The following is a 22,516-nucleotide window of genomic DNA, read 5'->3' on the forward strand; positions in this document are numbered from 1 at the left end:
TGTTTATTCCAAAACTCAGTTTGTGCAATTCATATGGGGGGGGGGGGAGGGCAAAAAGCTGAGCATATCTCCCTCCACACTGAGGACAGGGGCAATTTTTATGTGCTTGCGCTGTACAGGTCTCTATACAGCAGAAGACAATATTATTTTGGGTTTACACCCCAAAAGGAGGTGCGTATGTGTTGCTGGGTAATGAGCATATAATGGACCCCAGTATATCAGGTGGCATCTGGGATGGGTCCAACCCATCACAATGGGGGGAGACCAGCTTTCATAGTTCATAATGCGTTTTTCATGGCCGTGAATTTGGTAGGACCCTATTTATAGTAAAAGAAAAAACAAGTTTACTTAAAAGGGATAGGATTAAGTGATACCAAGTACAAACAATTAAGACAGAAAGTGTTACAAGTAAACAAAAGTAAAAAATATGCTTCTAAGATTAAAATTTTTTAGCAAGTCACAATCTCTGCCTATGTATGTTTAACTAAACTCAGTTCCCAGAGACTTCAACACCCCCTTTATGGAAGGATCCCATGCTCTGTGATTTCAAGTGCTCTCTAGGCCCTTGAATCCCTCAAGTGATGGTTACCAAAATGGCTTCCTGTTTCTGCTTATACCTCCCAAAGATCATGGACTGTTACAAGAGGCAGGAAGGCTTCCTGCTGTTCTTCCCTTCTGGTTGATTTCCCATCCTCCTACTGATTTGTATGTAAATGGAGCTCCCATTGTTTCAATTCCATAATGCTCAATTTACACTGGAGACAGGTAGATAGCGGTCTTCCCTCCTGTCTGGGAGAAAACCTGTTTCTACCTACGATAGGACACAGACTTTAAAGCATATAAGTGAGTATCCATATTTCCTCATATAATGTTAATGCACACATTTAACAATATTAATCAGCAGCGTGTCCCAGACTTTCAGAAAAGACCTTACTTGATGCCCTTTTATAATACAGTAATATGATATACCATCAGTTGATTCAATTACTTTTCATTTAAGGTTCAGACCCCCCTGACTTTATAGACCTGCAAACCTTTAAAATGTATTCTCAGATAAAGTTCCTTTTCTCCTGCTGGGATGCAGATGCCATGCTATCCTCTTCTCTGCTTGTTAGTTTTGTTTATCTTATATGTAAATATACCTTCATTGTCTCTGCATGATGACAAGGCTGGTCAGACAAGCAAATACACTAGCACATTATGTACTTCAATATTATTTACTGAATGTCTGCTACCCCAATTCCTTTATATAAGGCAGGCTGTGCTTATGCACTGCTTGCCAAACACATTTTAAGAACATAATTCTAGCACATATTTATGATTTTGTACACAGCTTGTACATACACCATGCAAAAGTATTAATATCAGTGGGTTATTAGTTCTCCAATGATATATTACATGCCACCTTTTGGGTATATATCACGACAATCATGCGTTAGAGGTAGCGAGTATTTCAGGCCTGACAAGAGTTACTGACACAGAATAGAAAAGGAGTACTTGTGGCACCTTAGAGACTAACCAATTTATTTGAGCATGAGCTTTCGTGAGCTGTAGCTCACGAAAGCTCATGCTCAAATAAATTGGTTAGTCTCTAAGGTGCCACAAGTACTCCTTTTCTTTTTGCGAATACAGACTAACACGGCTGTTCCTCTGAAACCTGACACAGAATAGTTAATTACCAGTGGGCCTCTGGGTCACAGATGGGTAGGGCCACGTATCTTCTGTTTCTTTCCCCCCTCCCCATCAATGCCAGTGATAAAATACTCCCTGCTCTTTTCCATTTTAGTTACGGTAACTGGTCTAACCTGTTTTTCAATATTTACATGGGTTTACACTCTCCACGCAGTGCTCAGATTTTGTAAGTGCTTGATTTTAAATCCCCCCCCACAGACAAGTTTATTAATAGTTGAATAAAATTCATTATAGGATTAAGACAGAGCCTTTGCATGAGCCTTAAATCACAGAAATTGGAAAAATAGGGGAGGAAAAATAAGTAATAAAGCATTTGGGTTGCATTGTTATATTTTAGTTCAGAACCCAATGGAAAGTTCCCAGAGCTCATTTAAGTTTTGTGCTAGTGGATCTCATGGAAAAAGAACTGGATCAGTGAATTTACAGCCACCTCGTACAACTGAGGTGTGTGTGGAAACTCCTGCCTCTTAACACACACACACACACACACACACACAGGCTGTAAAACTGAATATGTCTGCTACCCCTCTTATACCTCAGCTGCCTGGGGAGTTCCTTAAAGGCAGGATTTGCAACTCCCTTACACCTTGTTTAATCACTTACACCTGTGTAAAATGGTATTTACCATTCATTTAGGACAGGTGTAAGTGACTACAGGTGTGAGGAAATAGAGAACCAGGTTCTGACTTCTGAGGCTCAATATTGAAGTACATAAACTTTATTTATCACACCTGCTCCGTATGCTTTGTGACCCAGGAATTCTTGAAGTCTGCCCCTGACTAAAACCTGGATGGGTTCTCTGAGGTAACCTCTTTTTTTGGTTGTCCTTGTCCTTCTCAGGAATCTGTGGAGATTGTCCTCAGGACATTACACCTCCCATGTGCTTGAAGGAAAAGTGTATTCTTCAACCACCCTCTTCCCTTTGCACATATGAATATGCATCTTCAGCTCGCCTTTCCTGCCCATGGAAGAAAAGCCCAGAGACTGACTCCTGAAAGAATGTGAGAATGAAAGAGTGTGGGGAAATAAGGTGGATGAGGTAATATTTCTTATTGGACCAACTTCAGTTGGTGAGAGACACAAGCTTTGGAGCTTTTACATGTGTGGGGGGAACTCATCTAGAGTTGCAGTGCAAATTTGGACTAAGGAGAAGAGCTCAACGGCATTTTTAAAGAGTGGTAATGACTGCATGGAGCAAGCCTAATCAACCCTCTGAATTAATTGTTTTCTTGCTTGCCAAATTGCATTTCCTTGAGCCTTCCATGTTATTTAATCTTTTATATCATTCACTACTTGGAGTGTTAAGCAGTAGGATTCTTTTTTGAATTCCAGGTGAGGTGCCAGTGTAGTGTCAGACAGTTCAGAGAAATGTATGCTAAAGTACAACTTCTGCTCTCTGAATACAATTTCTGGGGCATCCCCGGTCATCTCCCACTAGCACATTTTCCTTCTAGTGGGCAGGATAGGTGAGGAATTCAGATTTCCCTTTCAAAATGTGGGGCTCTCTCGTTTTTTTAAATGGGGGTGGGATGATAGGTGGCTCTATAGATTTCATGCACTCATTTAATGTGTTGCAGTAGCAGAAACACTGAGTTGCTCTTGTTTTCCATTGGAACCACGTACACAGGAAATGAAAAGTGCACTGTTCAACAACATATGAGAAATCTTAACCTAATAGTTTCAGGCTCATTTAATAAAAAATGATGTCGGCATGCGATTAGCTTAAATATGCACTGAAGACAAGAAAAAATACCCTTATATTTATTATGGCTATTGATTCCTCACCCCTAGCGCCTCCCCCCCAGCTTGAATTCTACGCTACATTTCCCTTTAGATCAGGGAAGAAATGAGATGCCAGCTTGAAAGAGTTCAAGACACACAAACAGAAATTCTGGGACATGAAATGAATGACCCATGATCCTTTATGTAAGAAACCCCCTCCCACCCCAAACCAGAAGCTTTTCTTTTAAAAGGCAACAGTCCAAACTAGAACCCAGCTGTTAAAAATGGTTGTTTTTCATGTAATAAATTTCAAATAAGGGAGAAGTATATTTTTGTTACAAAAATATAAAAGTTGTGGAAACACTTCAAAATCAATTTGATTTGTAAACAATTCTTCAGCATTTATTGATTCTGAGATGAGTTGCTAGAAGTCCGTTTTACCTTAGCTTTTCTAGGCTATACTGAAGACTTTTCTGAATGCTTTTCACCAATGAGCAGGGTTATCAAAAACAGCAAAAGAAATTCCATATGCCACCAAATTTTGATTAATACGTTTGAGAGAAGCAAAGGAGATCATCAGTATAACCGAAGGACAGATTGTATCCTGAATAGTGTCCTACAGCTAAAACACACAAACCCAACATCAGGGAAAAAACAAATGAGAAACTAGATGTTCCAGTGAATAAATAGGTAAACAACTTTGATGATTATAGCTACCCAATGGGAGAATTTGTGTTTGATAATCACAATAGTCATTACAGTCACTCTTTCTGTAGACCAAAGATGAGGTACAGCATGGAACTAAGACCCTAAACAAGATGTGGAGAAAAACAGCACAGAATGCATTATTATCTAAAGTAATTAAATTCATGTTAAGTAGAAACTATGATCCAGTGGGACAAAGAACCAGGAAGCTCTAATTAACTCCTAACTCTGCTGCTGCCGGAGCTTGACCAAATCACTTAAACAAAACTATGACCGGTTATCTGTAAATGAGTATAGCAATAATTGGCATAATAGTTATAAAAATGGGTGCAACAAAGATGATATTTGAAATGTTTGCAAAGTTGTTGGGAAATCATATAAAAGCTGCAAAGTATAATTCCTTTAGGATAAACAGCATTATTGATTACATCAGTTTTGCGATTCAACATTTTGATGGAAATACAGTGAGAGAACACCAACTTTCATTGGAAAGTACTATAATTGTATCTAAAACAAGGGACAATTGAAATGTAACACAATTATCTCAAAGGAAATGCTGGATTTAAATCCTTCAGGGGGTAGCATACATACCCTTTGTGTACACAAATGCACACATGCTACAGATGCACAAACTCAGACATCTAGGCAGAGAAGCTCGTAGATACCCATACATGAGCACACACAAAAGAATAGACACGCAGTCACATACACTGACCCATGTTGATGCACAGCTTCACCCCCCCTGCACAATTGTCATGCACAGACACATATTCGAATGCATCCGTGTACAGGTTCACAGTGTGCTTGTGCATTGGACAATCACTGTCCTGCTGTCACACGTCTACACTCACCTGTGCTGCTCTGCGACTCACCTAGACTCCCACCCACCTAGCCACAGACCCCTCCATGCTCATGCCCACACCACCACCCCTGGCACATTCCGACCCAGAAACACACTCAGTCATAGCCTCTTGCTCTGCTATTGCATATGCTAATGCACTCACCCTCAACATACAATGCACTTCCTGCACCCAGCCCTCCCATGTACCAGGGCATCACTGCCTCCACGCACCAATGCACTCCTGCCCCCAATGCCCCCCCCCATGCCAAGGCCCCCCCCAAGCCAACGGACTCCGTCCTCGCTTGTCCTTTTGGGGCCAGAACCACGAGGGAAACTTTTAACCCCTCCTCCCCCGATGCGCAGCGGGACACGGCGCTGGTGCAGCGTCCGCCCGGGCAGGGCCCTCCGTGCGCTGGCGCCGCTCGCGTCCCCACACGGGCAACCCAGGAGGGCTGCGGGCCCGGCGGCGCTTTAACCCTTGGCCTGCCGCGCCCCGCGCCGGGCAGCTCCGGGGAGGGCCGCGGCGGCTGGGGTGCGGTGCCCGAGGCGAGGCGGGGCGGGGGGGGCAGAGCGAGCCGCTCCCTCCCGGCCCGGCCCGGCCCGGCCCAGGCGGCAGGAGGAGCAGGGCGCGGAGCGCAGACATGGCGGCCAACATGTACCGAGTGGGAGGTATGTGGGGTCCGGGGAGCGCCGGGCCCGGGGGCGCGCGCTGTGCGCAGCGTGCGGGGGGGGGGGGGGGGGCGGAGGAGGGAGCCTGGCGCACACCCCAGCCCCCCACGCCCGGCCCAGGCGCCCCACGCCCCCGGGGGGCCCCCAGCGGGGCCCGGGGAGGTGAAGGAGTCCGCCCGCCCTGGAAAGGAGGGAGCCCAGCCCTCGGCCTGCGCAGGGGGGGGAATGGGCTCAGCCTCCCGCCCCCCGAGCGGGACAGGGGCGGCAGCACCCCGCGAGGGGAGGTGGGGAGCATCCCCTGCCCCCCGGGGGAAGAGGAGCCGCGGGCCCCTTCACTGGGGGAGGGGAAAGGGCAGGGCAGTGCCCCCAAAGGTCAAGGGGAGCGGGCTCAGTAGGCTGCGCACAAGGCGCTCACCTGTTGCCTGCAGCCGGCCACCACCAGGGGATGCAACAGGGGCAGCATCTCCCCAAAGATCAGGGGAGATGGCCTCCCAGGAGGACAGGGAAGGAGGCCACTTCTCCCGCCCCAGCATGTGCTAAACCTATCCAGTAGCAGCCCCGGAGGGGACTAGTCTCCCCAGCCAGGAAGGAGGAAAGGGCCAGGCTCAAACCAACATTGCCCAGGCCTGATGGGAGTGGGCAAGCTGTGTCCATCCAGAGGCTTCTGCAGCACACAAACGTCTCACCTTGTTTATTGTTGCCTAGTGTCTTGGGCTACCTGTAAGGAACAGTTTCCATACACCCTCTCCCATCCCCCCCCCCCCCCGTCCCCAAGTCAAGTTGGGCAGTTGTTATCTTGCCACCCATCAGCTTGGCTCCTGTGGGAGCTGCTGTGTTGGGTGCAGGGTGCATTGGCACAGGGGGAATGGAGGCCAGTTAAAAACAAGCAACAACAGTTTTCCACTCCCCCACAGTAAAATGCCTCATGCAAGGTTTACACTCATGTGATGGTGCCAAAGGAAAAGCTGAAGTTAGCTTTTCCATACCATCTCACTGTTCAGTAGCATTCCTCTCCCAATCACTCCCCAAACCAGCATCCTACAATGCATATCAGGGAAAAAGACAAAGGACAAAGACTGGACAGGGCCTGTGAGTGTCCTGGTTTTGTCAAATCCTATGCTAACAAGGTCTGAATTAAAGATAGTAAAAGTGATGAAGGTGAGATCAGTTCCATCCTGTCTGTCCCTCTCAAGGGGTCAACTGCACAAATACAGTGTAGGAAATAACTGCTTAGGAAGGAGTATGGCAGAAAAGGATCTGGGGGTTATAGTGGATAACAATGTGGTACAGTTGCAAAAAAAACCCCAAACCATATAACCAAATATTGTTATGGGATGTATTAGCAGGAGTGTTATAGGTGAGATGAGTAATTCTTCCTCTCTGCTGAGCACTGATAAGCAGGGTGACCGTATTTTCCCAAAGGAAAAACAGGCCACCCCCAGGCCAGCCTGAGGCATCCCTGCCACCCTACCCCTGCCTCCCTCTCACCCACAGGGGGCTGGACTGAGTTCAGGGAGGATGGCCCAAGCCCCCCTGCAGCCCACCCACATCTGCTATCTCCCCACACATGCGATAGTTCCTGTGAGCCCTGCTACCTCTGCCCGCCCATGCGTGGAGCTGCCTGATGCCTCCCTCTGCCCCTTGCACATGGGGCAGGATGGCTGGCCTGAGCTGATCACCTTAGCCCTCACTCCAGCACAGGGCTGCAGTTGCCACTGGTCTCCTTCTCCCCCCCCCCACGTTCCTCCACACCCCATTAGGGGTCCTACCCCACTTTTGGCAAAATTGTGCCCTCCCCTCCCCTCTCCTCCCCCCCATTTGCTCTTGCTAACAGATGATCGAGAGCAAGTATCCAATTTTGTCAAAAAAGTTGGGACGGCTGGGACAGGGCCTAAAAGAAGGGACTGTCCCAACCAAAAAGGGACATACGGTCACCCTTCTGATAAGACCTCAACTGTAGTACTGTGTCCAGTTCTGGGCACCACACTTTGGGAAAGATGTGGATGAATTGCAGAAAGACCAGAGGAGAGCAACAAAAATGATTAAAGGTTTAGAAAACATGAGCTATCAGGAAAGCTTGAAAAAACTGATTTTTTTTGGTCTGGAGAAGAGAAGACAGGGGGAGGTATGTGTAAAGAGTTGTTATAAAGAGAATGAGGATACATTTTTCTCCTTATGCACTGAGGACAGAACAAGTAATAATGGGCTTAAATTACAGCTAAGGAGATTTAGAAATTGCAGGAGCGTGTGGAATCTCAATCATTTGATGTTTTTCAGAACAGGGTTAAACAAACATCTGTCAGAGATGGGCTAGATAATATTTAGGCCTGCCTCAGTGCAGCTCTCTTCCCTGGATGACCTCTTGATCTCTTTCCATCTTACATTTCTATGATTCTGTGATGTAGTTATAGCAACAAGTCCTCTTTCTCCAAGAGGGAATTTAGGTCTTGAGCCCATACACCCTTACTCATGTGAGTAATTCTCACAAGAGACATGAAGTCTGGGCAAGGATTTGCCCAGTCTGGCCCCTGCTGCTTAGATTTTGGATTCTCAAACTGGGAATTCTTAGGGGAAGATGAAAAAGTTTCAGGAGGTAGCAACCACCCTCATTACTAAATGAGAAGGGGTCCCAGAATGGTTTTCTGCTGTAACATGGCATCACGGTATGAGAAAAGTTGAGAATCACTAGCTTAGACTTGCTAAATGATCCCTTCTCCCACTACATATGGCACACAATGATTACATATATATTTTTGATCTATTAACCATACATTCTTTTTCAAACTCCCATCCCCCCCTTTATTGAAGCAAATATAGGAGATGTAAGATTTTTGGGCAGGTTAATCCCTGTACATTCACTATTTTTCCATGCATTAATTCTACCATGTTTCCATAGTGGTAAATTCAGACATTAGTGCAGGATACAAAGATACTGTAGCAAGGCGATGACTCACTAGTGCAGTACCTCCTGCTGGTCATCTGGGAATTAGTTCTTTCCAGCCTCAGAGTGCCCTCTGCAGGCCAGTGCCTCACCTGCCACTGGCCCCCTATGTCCCTCCCAGGCCCCAGTGCCCCTTTACCTTGGGGTCCTGCCCCCTGGCAGTGCACCCACACTCTGGGTCTTCCCTCCCAGGGGAACACCCAACCCTCTATCCCCTCCTTACTTCAGTGGCTACTGCCAGTCACCATCTAGCCCCCACTCACTGGGGCAGACTGCAGTCTGTAAACCACTCATCATCAGCAAAGGGGTTGGACCAGCTGCCTCTGCCTATTCCCAGGCTACACCTCACTAGCCTCAGTACCTTTCCTGGCCTTTAGCCAGGCCTGTAGCCTGAGGGTTTTCCAGACTAGAGCGCCTCTTGGCTCTTCCCCACACCAGGTACCCTTCCTAGCTCCCAGGCAGCTAGGTCTAGCTCTCTCCACAGATAGAGAGAGATTTTCCTGAGCACCTGGCTCACAGCCCTTTTATAGGGCCAGCAGTGGCCTGATTGGGGCATGGCCCCAGCTGTGGCTGTTTCCCCAATGAGCCTAGCTTTTTTTTTCAGCCCCGGCCCTCTCCAAGGGCTGGGTTTTAACCTCTTCTGAGCCAGAGCAGTGTGACCACCCTGCTACAGATACATTCAAATATAAATGCAAAGTATTATTTGAATTTTGTGGAGCATCGTCTATGAGACTCTCCAAGAAAAAGTAGGTTTTGAGAGACTGAATTGAGGGAAACGCTACTTTTGTTCATCATTATGGGTGATATATAAACTTTTGGCCATGAGAAGCTGAAGAGTCTTCCTTGTCCCTTTTGAAAATATTTTTGTAACAATGAAACTAGCTGTCATATTCAAGTACAGAAGAATCTCACTCATGAACATTAGTGACTGGGAGATTTATTGCCAATTACTGTGTTTTGCAAATTATTTACTGAACTGGGGTGTCAGCAAAAGCAAGTATGAGGCATCACAAAAGTACTTTGTTCATTTATCTGGACTACTGATTAATACTTCCAAATTTGCTAGTAAATGTCAAGTGGCATATTTTATAAAAATAACGATGTCTCAGTAATACAAAACCTCACCATACAGCACACCGAGGTTAAATCGTTTGCTGAGAGGTTGTGGGAGACTGCCAGTTTTTAAAGCAGATTTATAAAGTACGTGGATTAGTGAAGTGCATTGTAGGCTTTGATCCTGCAAAGATTTATTCACATACTTAACTTTACAGTCATTGGGAATATTCATAGTGTGTAATGTTAAACACGTATCTTTGCAGAATCAGGGCCTTAATGAGGTTCTATTTAGTTAATCCCAAGAGTTATGAGATAATTGGTTGAAAACTCAACAAATATTCAAAATGTTGTAATAACCGAGATATGCATCTGGCAGTGAATATGATTGAAGCACCTGCTTTTTATAAGCCTCTAGAGTTAGGGGAATTGTGCATTGACAAAAACAACATTCTACAAATACTGCTTTTGAAATAATTAAATATCTTTCTGCCTTTTGTTACAGATTATGTTTATTTTGAAAACTCCTCAAGCAATCCATATCTGATCAGGCGAATAGAAGAACTTAACAAGGTACATGAATATGTAAAATTCCTATACACTACTTGATAAAACGTGATGTAACGCCCAGACAAGTGCAAATGTGTAATTTTTCTTAAAACCCAAGTAGTATTTTCCCAGGTCTTGTATGATTTCCATAAACACGATTTCTGAATGCTGTGATGTTTTGGAGATTTGCGTGTACCTCATAAAAAGATATTACTTGTTGAAATATTGCTATGTGATCTCTTATAATTCTGCATTACATGGAAAAACAGCCAGTACATCGTGATCAGGAAGATTCTGCTTTTTAAAATTCTAAAACCAAACCTTCCACAAGGGTGTGGGCTTGCATGCTCAGGAGATTGGTAATGGCATGGATTATTTCACCTTTCTGATGATCTAGTCCAGGATGGTAGTGACCATAAGTTCTTATCATTTATTGTGTGTTCAGTGGCATATGAGAAATGATTTGGGATTCTCAGACAGTTCCCAGTGGATAGATGTCCAGATAATAAAAACTGCAACCCCACTGAAGTTATTTACACCCTTTGTTGGCAGTCTTTGAATAGGCACCAGAGATTTGAATGGCCATGGAGACTCAACTCTCTACCTTCATCCTTAGGGAAAGTTTTCCTGTGACAGGATTGAGGCTGTTTGAGGTGGGAGTATGGGGCAGCATGAAGGCCTGTCGTGAAGTCTCATGTTACAGAGACTATGTTACTTTTATAAAACATTCTGCAGTTTATTTACTAGTGTGCTATAAAGAACTATTATCAATACTTATAAGTAAATTTCTCATATCAAAATAAATGATGAAAGTATATTTTGTGGTGTAAAAATCTTAATTTTAAAAAAAATTTTTGTAAGTCACAAAATTGGTAATCTGCAAGGGGTCTTCCTCTGTATTCATTTTTAGAGCTATCTGAGACCACTGCCACTCAGCTAATACTTGCACCTCACAAATTTTATAATCAGTTTGGACTTCTATTGGAATACAGTATGTTTGATTTACTGTAAATGAAGTGATTCCAATAATGTTCTAAATGTAATGTTTATTACCTTTAAACTGGATTGCCATAATGTAATCTTGTTGGTGGGATGTAGGACACAGTCATTTATTGATTTTTGAAACAGAGTGGTTTCTAGCATTTAGTCCAGATTCCTAATGGGGAAGTATGTATCTTTCGTGTGTTAAGGGCATCTATTAAGAAGAAAGAAAACTGAAAAAAACAGGTTTTTATTTTGTTAATTAGACATTATACACACTTATCTTTTAAAAAAAACAAAACTAAAACATGGCAAAACTCTCAACTCTCACATTAATCTATTTTAAAGAGAGTCTGTAAACGGCTTGGAACACACTGCTTATTTTTAATATACATAGTGAACTATTGCACTAGATTTTGACTCTTATTCCCATAGCATGAAAACATGGGGTATGAACAACGGGCTCATGATTTTGAATAGTTGAAGTTGTTCATGGGTGATGGTGGTCACACAAAAAATTACTGGCATGTCTTTTACAAGATTATGACTACATATGAGCATTGTTGACCATGAATGAGGCTGCTCTCTGTAGGACCCCTTTTTTGTTCACTGCAGAAATTGTGAATGAGACAGGAGGATGAGACAGTGAATAGTGTACAGGGAATAAGACAGAAGGATGCAGGAAGAGAGAGATGAGAAAAATTCTTTAAGTGTTAGCAGAATATTGTCAGTCTCATGCTAAGGAGCTAAGCCCCAATAGTGAGAATCCTGCAAGATGATATCCTCAAAGGGGAATTGTAAGGTAAGTAATTTTTCAATCTAGTTAGCTGAAGTAAGCAAATTTGTCAAATAGACTTTAGTGGGTTATATTGAACATAGTTTAAATGAAATTGCCATAGTAATTTGAAATGCACAGTTGCTTACAAAAAAGGAATTAAAAAGAAATGTTAAATAATCTTTTAATATTTATAGGTTACATTAAAATGAAATTGTTATTGGTCCTGTGACAAAATAATACTGTGGGTAATGTTTTGCAGTCAGTATAAATGCTCTGATGAAGTGACCTATAGTTAGTATAGGCTTGCTCCTGGAAACCCTTACTTATGTGAGTAATCACATTGACTTCATCCGTTGAAGTGAGCTGTAGCTCACGAAAGCTTATGCTCAAATAAATTTGTTAGTCTCTGTCATAAATATAAAGGGGAGGGTAAACCCCTTTAAAATCCCCTCTGGCCAGAGGAAAAATCCTCTCACCTGTAAAGGGTTAAGAAGCTAAAGGTAACCTTGCTGGCACCTGACCAAAATGACCAATGAGGAGACAAGATACTTTCAAAAGCTGGGAGGAGGGAGAGAAACAAAGGGTCTGGGTCTGTCTGTATACTGCTTTTGCCAGGGACAGAACAGGAATGGAGTCTTAGAACTTTTAGTAAGTAATCTAGCTAGATATGTGTTAGATTATGATTTCTTTAAATGGCTGAGAAAAGAACTGTGCTGAACAGAATGACTATCCCTGTCTGTGTGTCTTTTTTGTATCTTAAGGTTTTGCCTAGAGGGATTTTCTATGTTTTGAATCTAAATACCCTGTAAGGTATCTACCATCCTGATTTTACAGAGGTGATTCCTTTATTTCTATTAAAAGTCTTCTTGTAAGAAAACTGAATGCTTTTTCATTGTTCTCAGATCCCAGGGTTTGGATCTGTGGTCACCTATGCAAATTGGTGAGGATTTTTAGCAAACCTTCCCTAGGAAGTGAGGTGTAAGGGTTGGGAGGATTTTTGTGGGGAAAGACATGTCCAAACTATGTTTCCTAGTAAACCCAGTTAAAGTTTAGTGGTGGCAGTGGAAATTCCAAGGGCAAAGGGTAAAATTAATTTGTACCTTGGGGAAGTTTTAACCTAAAGTGGTAAAAGTAAGCTTAGGAGGTTTTCATGCAGGTCCCCACATCTATACCCTACAGTTCAGAGTGGGGGAGGAACCTTGACCATCTCTAAGGTGCCACAAGTACTCCTTTTCTTTTTATTGACTTTATTGTGACTGCTTGTGTGATTTAGAACTGTTCATGTGAGTAAAGGCTGGAGGATTGGGTACATACGATTCTAACAGCTCAGAGTGAGGACAGACCCTGACTTGACTAATTTATTTTATTTTCTAGACTGCTAATGGCAATGTGGAAGCAAAAGTTGTGTGCTTTTACAGACGACGAGACATTTCCAACAGCCTTATAATGCTTGCAGATAAACATGCTAGTAAGTTGATTGTATGTTGTTTTTGATTTTTAACATTAATTGCACATATTTAAAATTGCAGTTACTATGTTGGCCATAGGAATGTTTGTTTTCCTTTTAGGTATGAATTAACATGATTTGTGCAGTCACTGTCCATCTAGGCAGACCCCATAACCTATACAGAGCAACTTGCAGGATAGAGAGCTTTGCAGGATGCCTCATTTGTTAGTTAACTGGTCATGATGCAGTAAGTCAAAATAGAAACATTTGCTAGCTTTTCCTGGTCAAACATCTGCATGATGTATTCACTCTTATGCATTTGAATGGTGGCATTCTTCATAAGTTTCAATGACCTAAAGAAAATAATCTTAAACTGATTTAACATTTTCATTCAAACAATATTTTTTGTTTTTGGTCCAGAAAATATATTTGTATTTTCTTTTTACCTCAAAAATAAAGAGTAGGAGTCAAATTTATCCCAGGTATAACTCCACTGACGCTGAGAAACTTTCATAAGAGATTAATTGGATCCATTGGCTCTTGTGTCCTGGCCAAATTATTTTTGTGGATAAGGCACAAACATAAATGTATAGCTGGCATAACTACTTAGTGGCATGTTGGCTGGAGTAACTGTGTTGCAAATGACTGTGAAAATTGTGCATGGACATGAAACATTTCCTCATCTGTAGAATGGCATTTACATATGCAATTGGGATAAGTGTAGGTGTCCAGGTAGTAAAATACTAATAAGTGTTCATCTTACTGTGCTTTCAGAAAAACAAAATAATTGTGGTAGAAATGAGAGGTGCTTTTTGAATGCACACCTGCTGTTCCTTGTAGTTGCTATTCACTCGTCTCTCAATATTATCCCTTGCCCTAATTTCTTGCAGCAAAAGTGTAATTTCTTAAGAAAGAGAAAAATCATAATGAAAGCATTTCAGATTGGGGGACTGTCTGAGAAATTGATTATTTGTAAAACATGACATTACCCTTGTAAGTATACCATGGTGAAATTTTCAAAATGGCCTAAGTGAATTAGAAAGATGAGCAGGATTTGGCTCCTGGGTTTTTCTGCTCTAGTTAAGTTGAGGAGCTATGTTAATCACAAACCTTGATTTTCAGGCTTGGATATGACATTTGAAATTGCATTGTATTGCAAAATGCAGTGTGTCACTTTTTAGAGCAAGCACAAATAGCTTAAATTTGTAATTTAACATATTTCTCATTGTACCCCAGTAAAACAATTCAAGCTCTTTAAAACACCATTCTGTGAATATCAAAATATTTTACTTCAATCAAAAATGTCCAGACAAAACATTAATGGTTTCCAAATTGAAATTTTTTGCAACTTTGGAAATTTTATATTTCAACCTTTCTTCCAGACTTGGGGGGAAAAAATGAAAGGGGACAGAAATTCTGATTTTTTTTTTTTTTTCACTCCGCGATACCTTTGGGTTTCTTCACTCTTTTTTGCTGGTAGAATCCTGTAAACGTAAGATCTGGTTGAAATTTTTCAGGTGAATTGTTTTTTTTCTCTACAGATAGACTTTTCTATTTTAAAAAAAAAAAAAAAAAAAGCATGTGTAGGATGTAAATAACCGACTAATAAGTTTTTTGGGTTTTGTGATTTAAAAAAAAAAAAAAAAAAAAACTTTATTAACATTTTTTATGGGAATTGCTAACATTTTTCTCTTGAATCCGCCCCCCACCTGTTTAACAGAAAGTTCCAGTAACTTTTGATCAAAACATTTAAAATTTTGAAAAAATGGATCCATTTTGAACACCACAAAATGGAAACAATTTCAAAATGTTTGTGAAATTAAAAATAAAAAAAACCCCAGGTCTAAGACACATTGGAGAACAGAATTTTTAATTTCTTTAAAACAATAATCCTTGAAAGAAAATTTCAGGACACACATGCTAATTAAAAAGTGCTTTATTAGATAACTGACATTTTTGCAATTAAACAATATTAGGTTGGCACTGTCCCCTTAAGTCTGAAACACTTGAAAATGGTCTGAAGGGAGGGAATTGAATTTCCTGTCTGTTTCCTTGTATTTCTGTTGGAAGTGAATTAACATGGCATTTTTATTTGTCCACCAGCATCATGGATGATGTCAATTTAGCTTTGGGAATAGTTTTATTAGCTAACTACGGTGGCAGAGCTAGAGGGGAAAGCTCTCAATGCTATTACATGGATTATTGAAAAAAATACTGTTTTTTTTCCCTTAATTTCTGGTATTTAAAAAAATCCACATAGAATCTAATATGATATTCTCCATTCTGCCAGAATATACAGTAGCAGCTTAAGGTGTTGTTTACACAAACATGTAGTTTGCAGCAAACTAGGGTATAAATCTACCCCACAGTAGCCTGCCATGCACTAATTGTCCGTGTGGACCCTGTGTTTTAAAGTGGAGTAGATCAACGCATATGAAGGAGTTGTTAGTGTATGTCAGCAGGGTCCATGGGAAAGTTAATGTGCAGCAGTGCTGGGTAGAGTCACACCTCAGTTTGCTGCAAACTAAAGGCTTGAGTAGACAATCCTTAAGACTGTCACTTTTGAGTCTGAACTGCTTTGCATAGTAAGTACCTTGTAAAGTTGTATTGTCAAAGTTGACTTGTTAAGAATTTAATTGATGTTAAAAACACTTCATTTTTGTGTCCTAATCTATCAGCAGTTTAGAACGAGGGTTGCAACACAGATAAAATCCATGCTGGGCAACTTTCCAACAATGAACCTTGTATGCTTGTTTTTTTTTTTTTTTTTTGCAGAAGCATTCTTATCACACTATTCTGTCTTTCTATTGGAGTGTTAGTGTTGTGAGCAGGCAGGGTATAGAGAGCAAGATTATTCTAAATGTCAATTGTTCAGAGAATACGATCCACATATATTTCAATACTCCATTGCAAGAAAGGCACAAACGCTGTCCATATGCAATGGATGTTTGGCATTGTAATAATAAAAAAGACATGAACCATAACAAACCGTCTAGGTTAAGACCAAAGTCTAAAAAAATTTGGTGCCTAAATTTAGGCTCCTGAGACCATATGTAAGCCCTGAAGTAAAATGGCCTGATTTTTCAAAAATGGTAAGCATCTGGCCCCTCTTAATGAGTACAGTAATTGGTGAAATGATCTTGGGTTTTATAAATTTCACTGTGCCCAGTTCTGTCCTTTTCAGTTTTCAGTGGAGTTAAGGCAGGGTCCAATGAAGAACATGGGGAGAGAGAGGAAATAAAACAAGCAAGGAGACAGAAAACAGAAGTGGATGAGCAACAAACAAAGAGGAAGGGGAGTGGCCGAAACACACACAGCTTACTAGAGAGGGAGAAGCAGACAAAATGGAGGATAAATGACAAAAGGAGGGAAAAGCATGTCTCTCCCCCCCCCCCCCCCCCCCCATATTCGCAGTTTGGTGTTGTGGGTTGAAAGAAATTGCTACTCATTATTTAGGAGGAAACAGGTGCTTAACATTTAGCAAACCTGTAGGACCAACCAAGAATTATATGAAAGTTGTGGGCTGAAATCCTAATACCAAGGGATGGGTTTACACCAGGATTATGCTTTTGGGTGCAAAGGAGAGGGCTCATTTTTGAAGCCTAGTAAGATGGTCTGAATAGGTTTAGTGGGTGTCTGATAAAACTGTGCCAATCTCTACAGTCTCTTATCCTTTTACCTTCTTTCTTTCCCAAGGAGCTGCTGTTGCAGTACTGTAACTGTTCATGCTCTGCTGTTGTAATGCTTCAAACAGCTCTTGTCTTTTTGACCTGCTAGTCAGAATATTAAAAAGTTCCACAATCCGAGACCTTTGCCTTCCACTTCACTGAGTTTGTCATCAGCCTGATGTGCTCAATCTCTGACTGAATGTCCAAAATTGTTCTGAAAGTGGGTTTTTTTTTTAATGTGGTGATGGGGTCAAATACTACATTTAGTTTTTGTTGTTAACACTTTAGTTTTGAAGATTTCACCCTGTTTTTTATTAATATCTGTTTATTGAATTTTGATACTTGGTGTTTGATTATGCCTTACATTGGTGCTCTAGGATTTAAGTACCCAGCCCCTTTGAAAATTAAACTAAGGCATAATAGTTTTGGTAACTGGAGAGATCAGCAGTGGGACAGAAAAGGGTTTAGAAAAGACAATCTTTAGTCTATCTCGGCTTTCTTTGTCTTTTTAATGCCATGTAAATTTTTTTTTGAGTTAGCCTGTTATGTTTGTTTTTCCAAGTTTTACCTGCTTTTTACGACTTTTTTCAAGTGATGCATTATAACAGACTTCAACTTTTAACAGCTCTTGATCATTCAAGTTTCATGTGCTGCTTTAGTGGATGATGATATAAAACATTGAGTCTCTCCTGCAATGTTGAGAAGAGGGAATTGTGGGAACAAAAAGGAGAAATTACTGTTTAGTGTTTAGAGTTGGGAATTTGGGTTCTCCACTCAGCTCTGACACTGACTGATGCTGTGATCGTAGGCAAGTCATGTATTCTCTCTGTGCCTAGGTTTTTCCATCTGTAGAATGTTGACAATACTTACTGACCTTACATGGATGTTGTGGAGAATAATTATCATTTGTAAAGTGCTTTGAGATCCTTTAATGAAAGGTGTATATACTAGATGTGTGAAGTGAGATGCTGAGGTTATTAATTTATATGGCAATATTCAGAATGCTGTAGCAGCTCTGCTTTTGAATTCTGGGAGTAAACCAAAAGCTATGTGGTATACTAGTATGCATCTCATTTGCTTTACGGTGCACTTTTACTACTTCTAGCATCTCTTACCTTTTATTTAAGGATGGGTTTTCTTTTTTTGAGGTTATTTTGGATATTACCATTGTACATTAGATACATGATGGTTGCCAAATGTTCCAGATGCATCTAACAGAAATGCAGCTGCTAATAGTTAACTATTTCAAAGGTACAATATACTAGAGCAGCAGTAGCTGGTGGAATAGAAGCTCACCAGCAAAGAGGTTAGCAGGATAAGTATGGTGTATTTTTAAAAAAATATTTAATTATAAGACAAATTGTGTGTTGATACTCCCTGTAGCTACACAAGGCTGAAGATGGGTTCCTTTCACACTTCTCACCAAACTGTTGAGTAGCTCATTATTACTACTACTACTAAAGTTTCTTAACACCCATTTATTCAGAGACAAGTGAGACTATTTTCTACTGCATCTCAAAACTTCGAAGAACGTGACTTGGAAAGTTGAGTGTATATTTTTTCAAAAGTATATGAAAGAAAAATGAATCGGAGACAGAGGCAGGTTTATATCTTCAGACTGTGTTTAAAAAACAACCTTCAACAACCCCTGCCTCTTAAACCCCCACAAAGAAAGATGCAGAACACATCACATACAGGACTTTAACCTAGCACCCTTAAATACCTAAATCTTTTCTTTGTTTCTAGTTCAGTATTTCAATGCCCATCTGACACAATTTGATTCAGCATAATTCAAAATATGAACAAGCCACAAAGGGAAATAGATTTTTTTTTATTCTGTTCCTCTGGCCAGATAATACAGCCAAAGACTTGATTGGGGGTCCTCTTAGAGATACTTGTGAGCTTAAAATAATTTCTTAGATATTTGTGAGTCTAAAACAGTGTGGTATCAGAAGGGGTCATAATATCTTATCTTATCTTTGGTCTCTAAGTATCCTAATTATTTTTGTTTGTTAGAAAAGTCCATAATTTTTAGTTGAGGGACTCCTTACTGCTTCATTTAAAGCATGTAACAATATCTTTGAACCAGCAGTTTTTTATGAAGCCTAAAAGTTGATTCCTTTGTCTAATTAGCTCCCCTGAGGAAACCCTCTATTATTGTTTCAATAGCTAATAGTTTAGTTACAGAGGCCTTTGTGAGTGACTGAAAACGTAAAAGGGAAATATCCATTCTTGCATGACCTATAATCCATTTTAGCCATTTTGTTCTTCTTGGATATCAAACCAGGAGGAAAGAATGAACATAATAATTCAGAAGTTGATATTTTTTTATACCCGAAGAATACTTGTATTGTTGCATCCTCAGTGCAATCTGCAGGAGGAAAGAATGAACATAATAATTCAGAAGTTGATATTTTTTTATACCCGAAGAATACTTGTATTGTTGCATCCTCAGTGCAATCTGCAGGAGTTTATCAGGGATAATGTATGACAGTTAATGCCATTTTATTCATAGCAGAGTAGAAAATGATACACTATCATCTAGGATGTCTGGAGACATTCAACGCTTTCAATTCAGATATTCTTTCATAAGAAATAAAGCCTAGTAGGGTTGCTAGTTAAGCAGACCGTTCTTTGAGCAAAAGATGATCTCCTTTTAAAAACCAAAACCTTTCAAATGTTGTTCAGATTCTAATGGACAAAAACCCTAACAACACAGGCGTAGGATAATGCAACCAATTCACCCCTTTGATAATGACATCAAAGTGTCTTAGCCAATTAATTTATTGGTCATCAGAGTGTGTTCCGTAAGCATGCAGTGGCTGTTTCAACTTCACTAATAGAGCATGATCTCCTCCTTTCCTAGAATCAAGAAAATATAAATCCATTGATTGTTATCCTGTGACTATGTACCATTCCTCTGGGAGTAAGGGGGGCAGGATGGTGGGTAGGTCAGAAAGCACTATAGCTCCACACTGGGATGGCAAGAGTTAACAGAAGTGACAGGAAGCAGCTGGAGCCTGTCAATCTTCTGGGGGCATTTATGAGGAAAAGGAAGTCAGAGGGTGCTGGGAGTGGGTGAGCAGTCCTGTGTGTCCCGAGCACAGCAGAGGTTTGCTTCTGACCAAGGAGATGCCACCAACCTGATTTCAAGTCTACTATAAGTTTAAGGCTGTTTGCTTGCAGCTTGCCTGTTTTTTTTATTTTTTATTATTATTGTTCTGCTCTGAGGATAAAAGAGCAAAGGGCTGTGTTTGTGCCCTGCCCTCTTCCCTTTGGAAAAAGGGAAGATTTCCAAAGGACTATGGGTGTAGGAAAACTAACAAAGAACTTACTGTCTTTTCCATTGGCTTTGAAAAGGCAGGAGAAGGAAGTCTTGGGAAGCCAGGAATGTTTGGGAGAATTAAATGCAATGGCTGGCTGGGCTGAAACTGGGATTCCAGAAAGTAGGGAGGATTGGGGACCCTGTCTCTCCCCATGCTCTTCCATGTACAAATCCCGTATGGCATCCATCAGCACTAAATGGGTTTTGTACAACATCCGTGTGGAAAACCTCATCAGCACTAGTAACATTATTTACCCAAAGCTGCTTTATATGTTTTCCTGGTTTCATATATCCTGGAGTCCCTGATGTAGATGACTGTTCCTGCAGGAGACCAGTTACCCTGAAATTAGCCATGGTGAAAATTGGAAGGATCCTATGATCCAGAAAGGGTTCTATGCCAATTCCAAATTGTTGTTGTTAGCCCTGATGAGGTTTAGTGCTGTATTACTTGAGCAATGACTCTTTATGGTCAGTAGGGAAAAGTATGCTGCTGTTTTCTGGAGCTGAAGAACACAGCTGTACTCTGCTTTCTTTTAGAGAATGGCTTCAGCTATCATTTGCAGGAGAGGGAAGCAAAGCATCTCATTTCCCAAACCTTCTGGAAAAGAGCACCGTGTCCAAAATCCTGGCTTTATGTGATGAAGCAGGATTTTTTTGTAATAATTTTATGAATCCTATTTGTGCCTCAGTGTCCCCTATGTGCTGCATTGTTACCCAGTGGGTGGAAGGGGACTGCTTTTAGGGCAGGCCTGGACACAGAGATGTGGGGTGTGCCTAGCTGTGTCTGGGCCTTAGTCTCCATATCAATGGAGTATCTGAGAAGACAATGGGAAATCCATTCACCAGGATGTTGACACCTAGCAACTGATGAGGTAGAGGGATATGGACTTCTCAGCCTGTCATAAATGTAAAGGGAAGGGTAAACCCCTTTAAAATCCCTCCTGGCCAGAGGAAAAATCCTCTCACCTGTAAAGGGTTAAGAAGCTAAAGGTAACCTTGCTGGCACCTGACCAAAATGACCAATGAGGAGACAAGATACTTTCAAAAGCTGGGAGGAGGGAGAGAAACAAAGGGTCTGTCTTTTGGTATGCTGCTTTGCCAGGGATAGAACAGGAATGGAGTCTTAGAACTTTTAGTAAGTAATCTAGCTAGGTATGTATTAGATTATGATTTCTTTAAATGGCTGAGAAAAGAATTGTGCTGAATAGAATGACTATTTCTGTCTGTGCGTCTTTTTTGTAACTTAAGGTTTTGCCTAGAGGGATTCTCTGTTTTGAATCTAATTACCCTGTAAGGTACCTACCATCCTGATTTTACAGGGGTGATTCCTTTACTCCTATTTACTTCTATTTCTATTAAGTCTTCTTGTAAGAAAACTGAATGCTTTTTCATTGTTCTCAGATCCAAAGGTTTGGGTCTGTGGTCACCTATGCAAATTGGTGAGGATTTTTACCAAACCTTTCCCAGGCAGTGGGGTGCAAGGGTTGGGAGGATTTTGGGGGGGAAAGATGTTTTCCAGTAAACCCAGTTAGAGTTTGGTGGTGGCAGTGGTTAATCCAAGGACAAAGGATAAAATTAATTTGTACCTTGGGGAAGTTTTAACCTAAGGTGGTAAAAGTAAGCTTAGGAGGTTTTCATGCAGGTCCCCACATCTATACCCTAGAGTTCAGAGTGCGGGAGGAACCTTGACACAGCCTCTCCTTAGGAAAGCTGAACAACAATCCCAACTCAAGAGCAAAGGACTGAAGAGGTATGAGTTGGGGGTTAGGAGCTGGCTGCTGGAAGGTGTCGGTGCTGTCACCTGGAGTCTAAACAAGGAGGCCAGATTGGAAGAGCTTGAGCCAAGAGGTTCACTGCAGCTCGGCTGGGCTTTGGGCTAACCAGAGTGGACTATGCTTGAACCTTCAGTTCCCTATACTACCCCAAGGAATTCCTATGCTGCGCTCCAGTTAATAAATATACTCTAGTGTTTTGGCAACACTGAGTGAGTTTCTCTGCAATTACTGGGTGAGGTGCATTACTTCCTGACGAGTGTACTCCATCAGGAGTCTGGCTCAATTGGATTTGCTGAATTGAGCTCATGGTGTGAAGTAGGAGTGCAGAAGGCCCAGCGGTCCATGTAATGAGGCCAAGTGGCTTACCCTG

At 41.4% G+C, this 22,516-nt stretch overlaps 1 protein-coding gene across 5 annotated transcripts in view; it reads left to right on the plus strand.

The window, feature by feature from the left end:
* Positions 1–5,288: 5,288 nt before the first annotated feature.
* MTA3 (metastasis associated 1 family member 3) overlaps positions 5,289–22,516 on the plus strand; it is a 196,517-nt gene continuing 179,289 nt past the window's right edge. For 2 of the 5 annotated variants that reach the window (XM_073339058.1, XM_073339059.1), the window contains exons 1-3: positions 5,291–5,629; positions 10,129–10,196; positions 13,306–13,399. In XM_073339058.1, coding sequence (XP_073195159.1) covers positions 5,602–5,629; positions 10,129–10,196; positions 13,306–13,399 — 190 coding nt within the window. In that variant the 5' untranslated portion in view covers positions 5,291–5,601. Of the gene's footprint in view, positions 5,630–10,128; positions 10,197–13,305; positions 13,400–22,516 lie in introns of all 5 variants that reach the window. The other 3 variants (XM_073339057.1, XR_012158255.1, XM_073339060.1) reach the window with 3 other exon arrangements.

This window comes from Lepidochelys kempii, chromosome 3 (genome assembly GCF_965140265.1).
Source record: "Lepidochelys kempii isolate rLepKem1 chromosome 3, rLepKem1.hap2, whole genome shotgun sequence".
Taxonomy (NCBI): Eukaryota; Metazoa; Chordata; order Testudines; family Cheloniidae; genus Lepidochelys; species Lepidochelys kempii.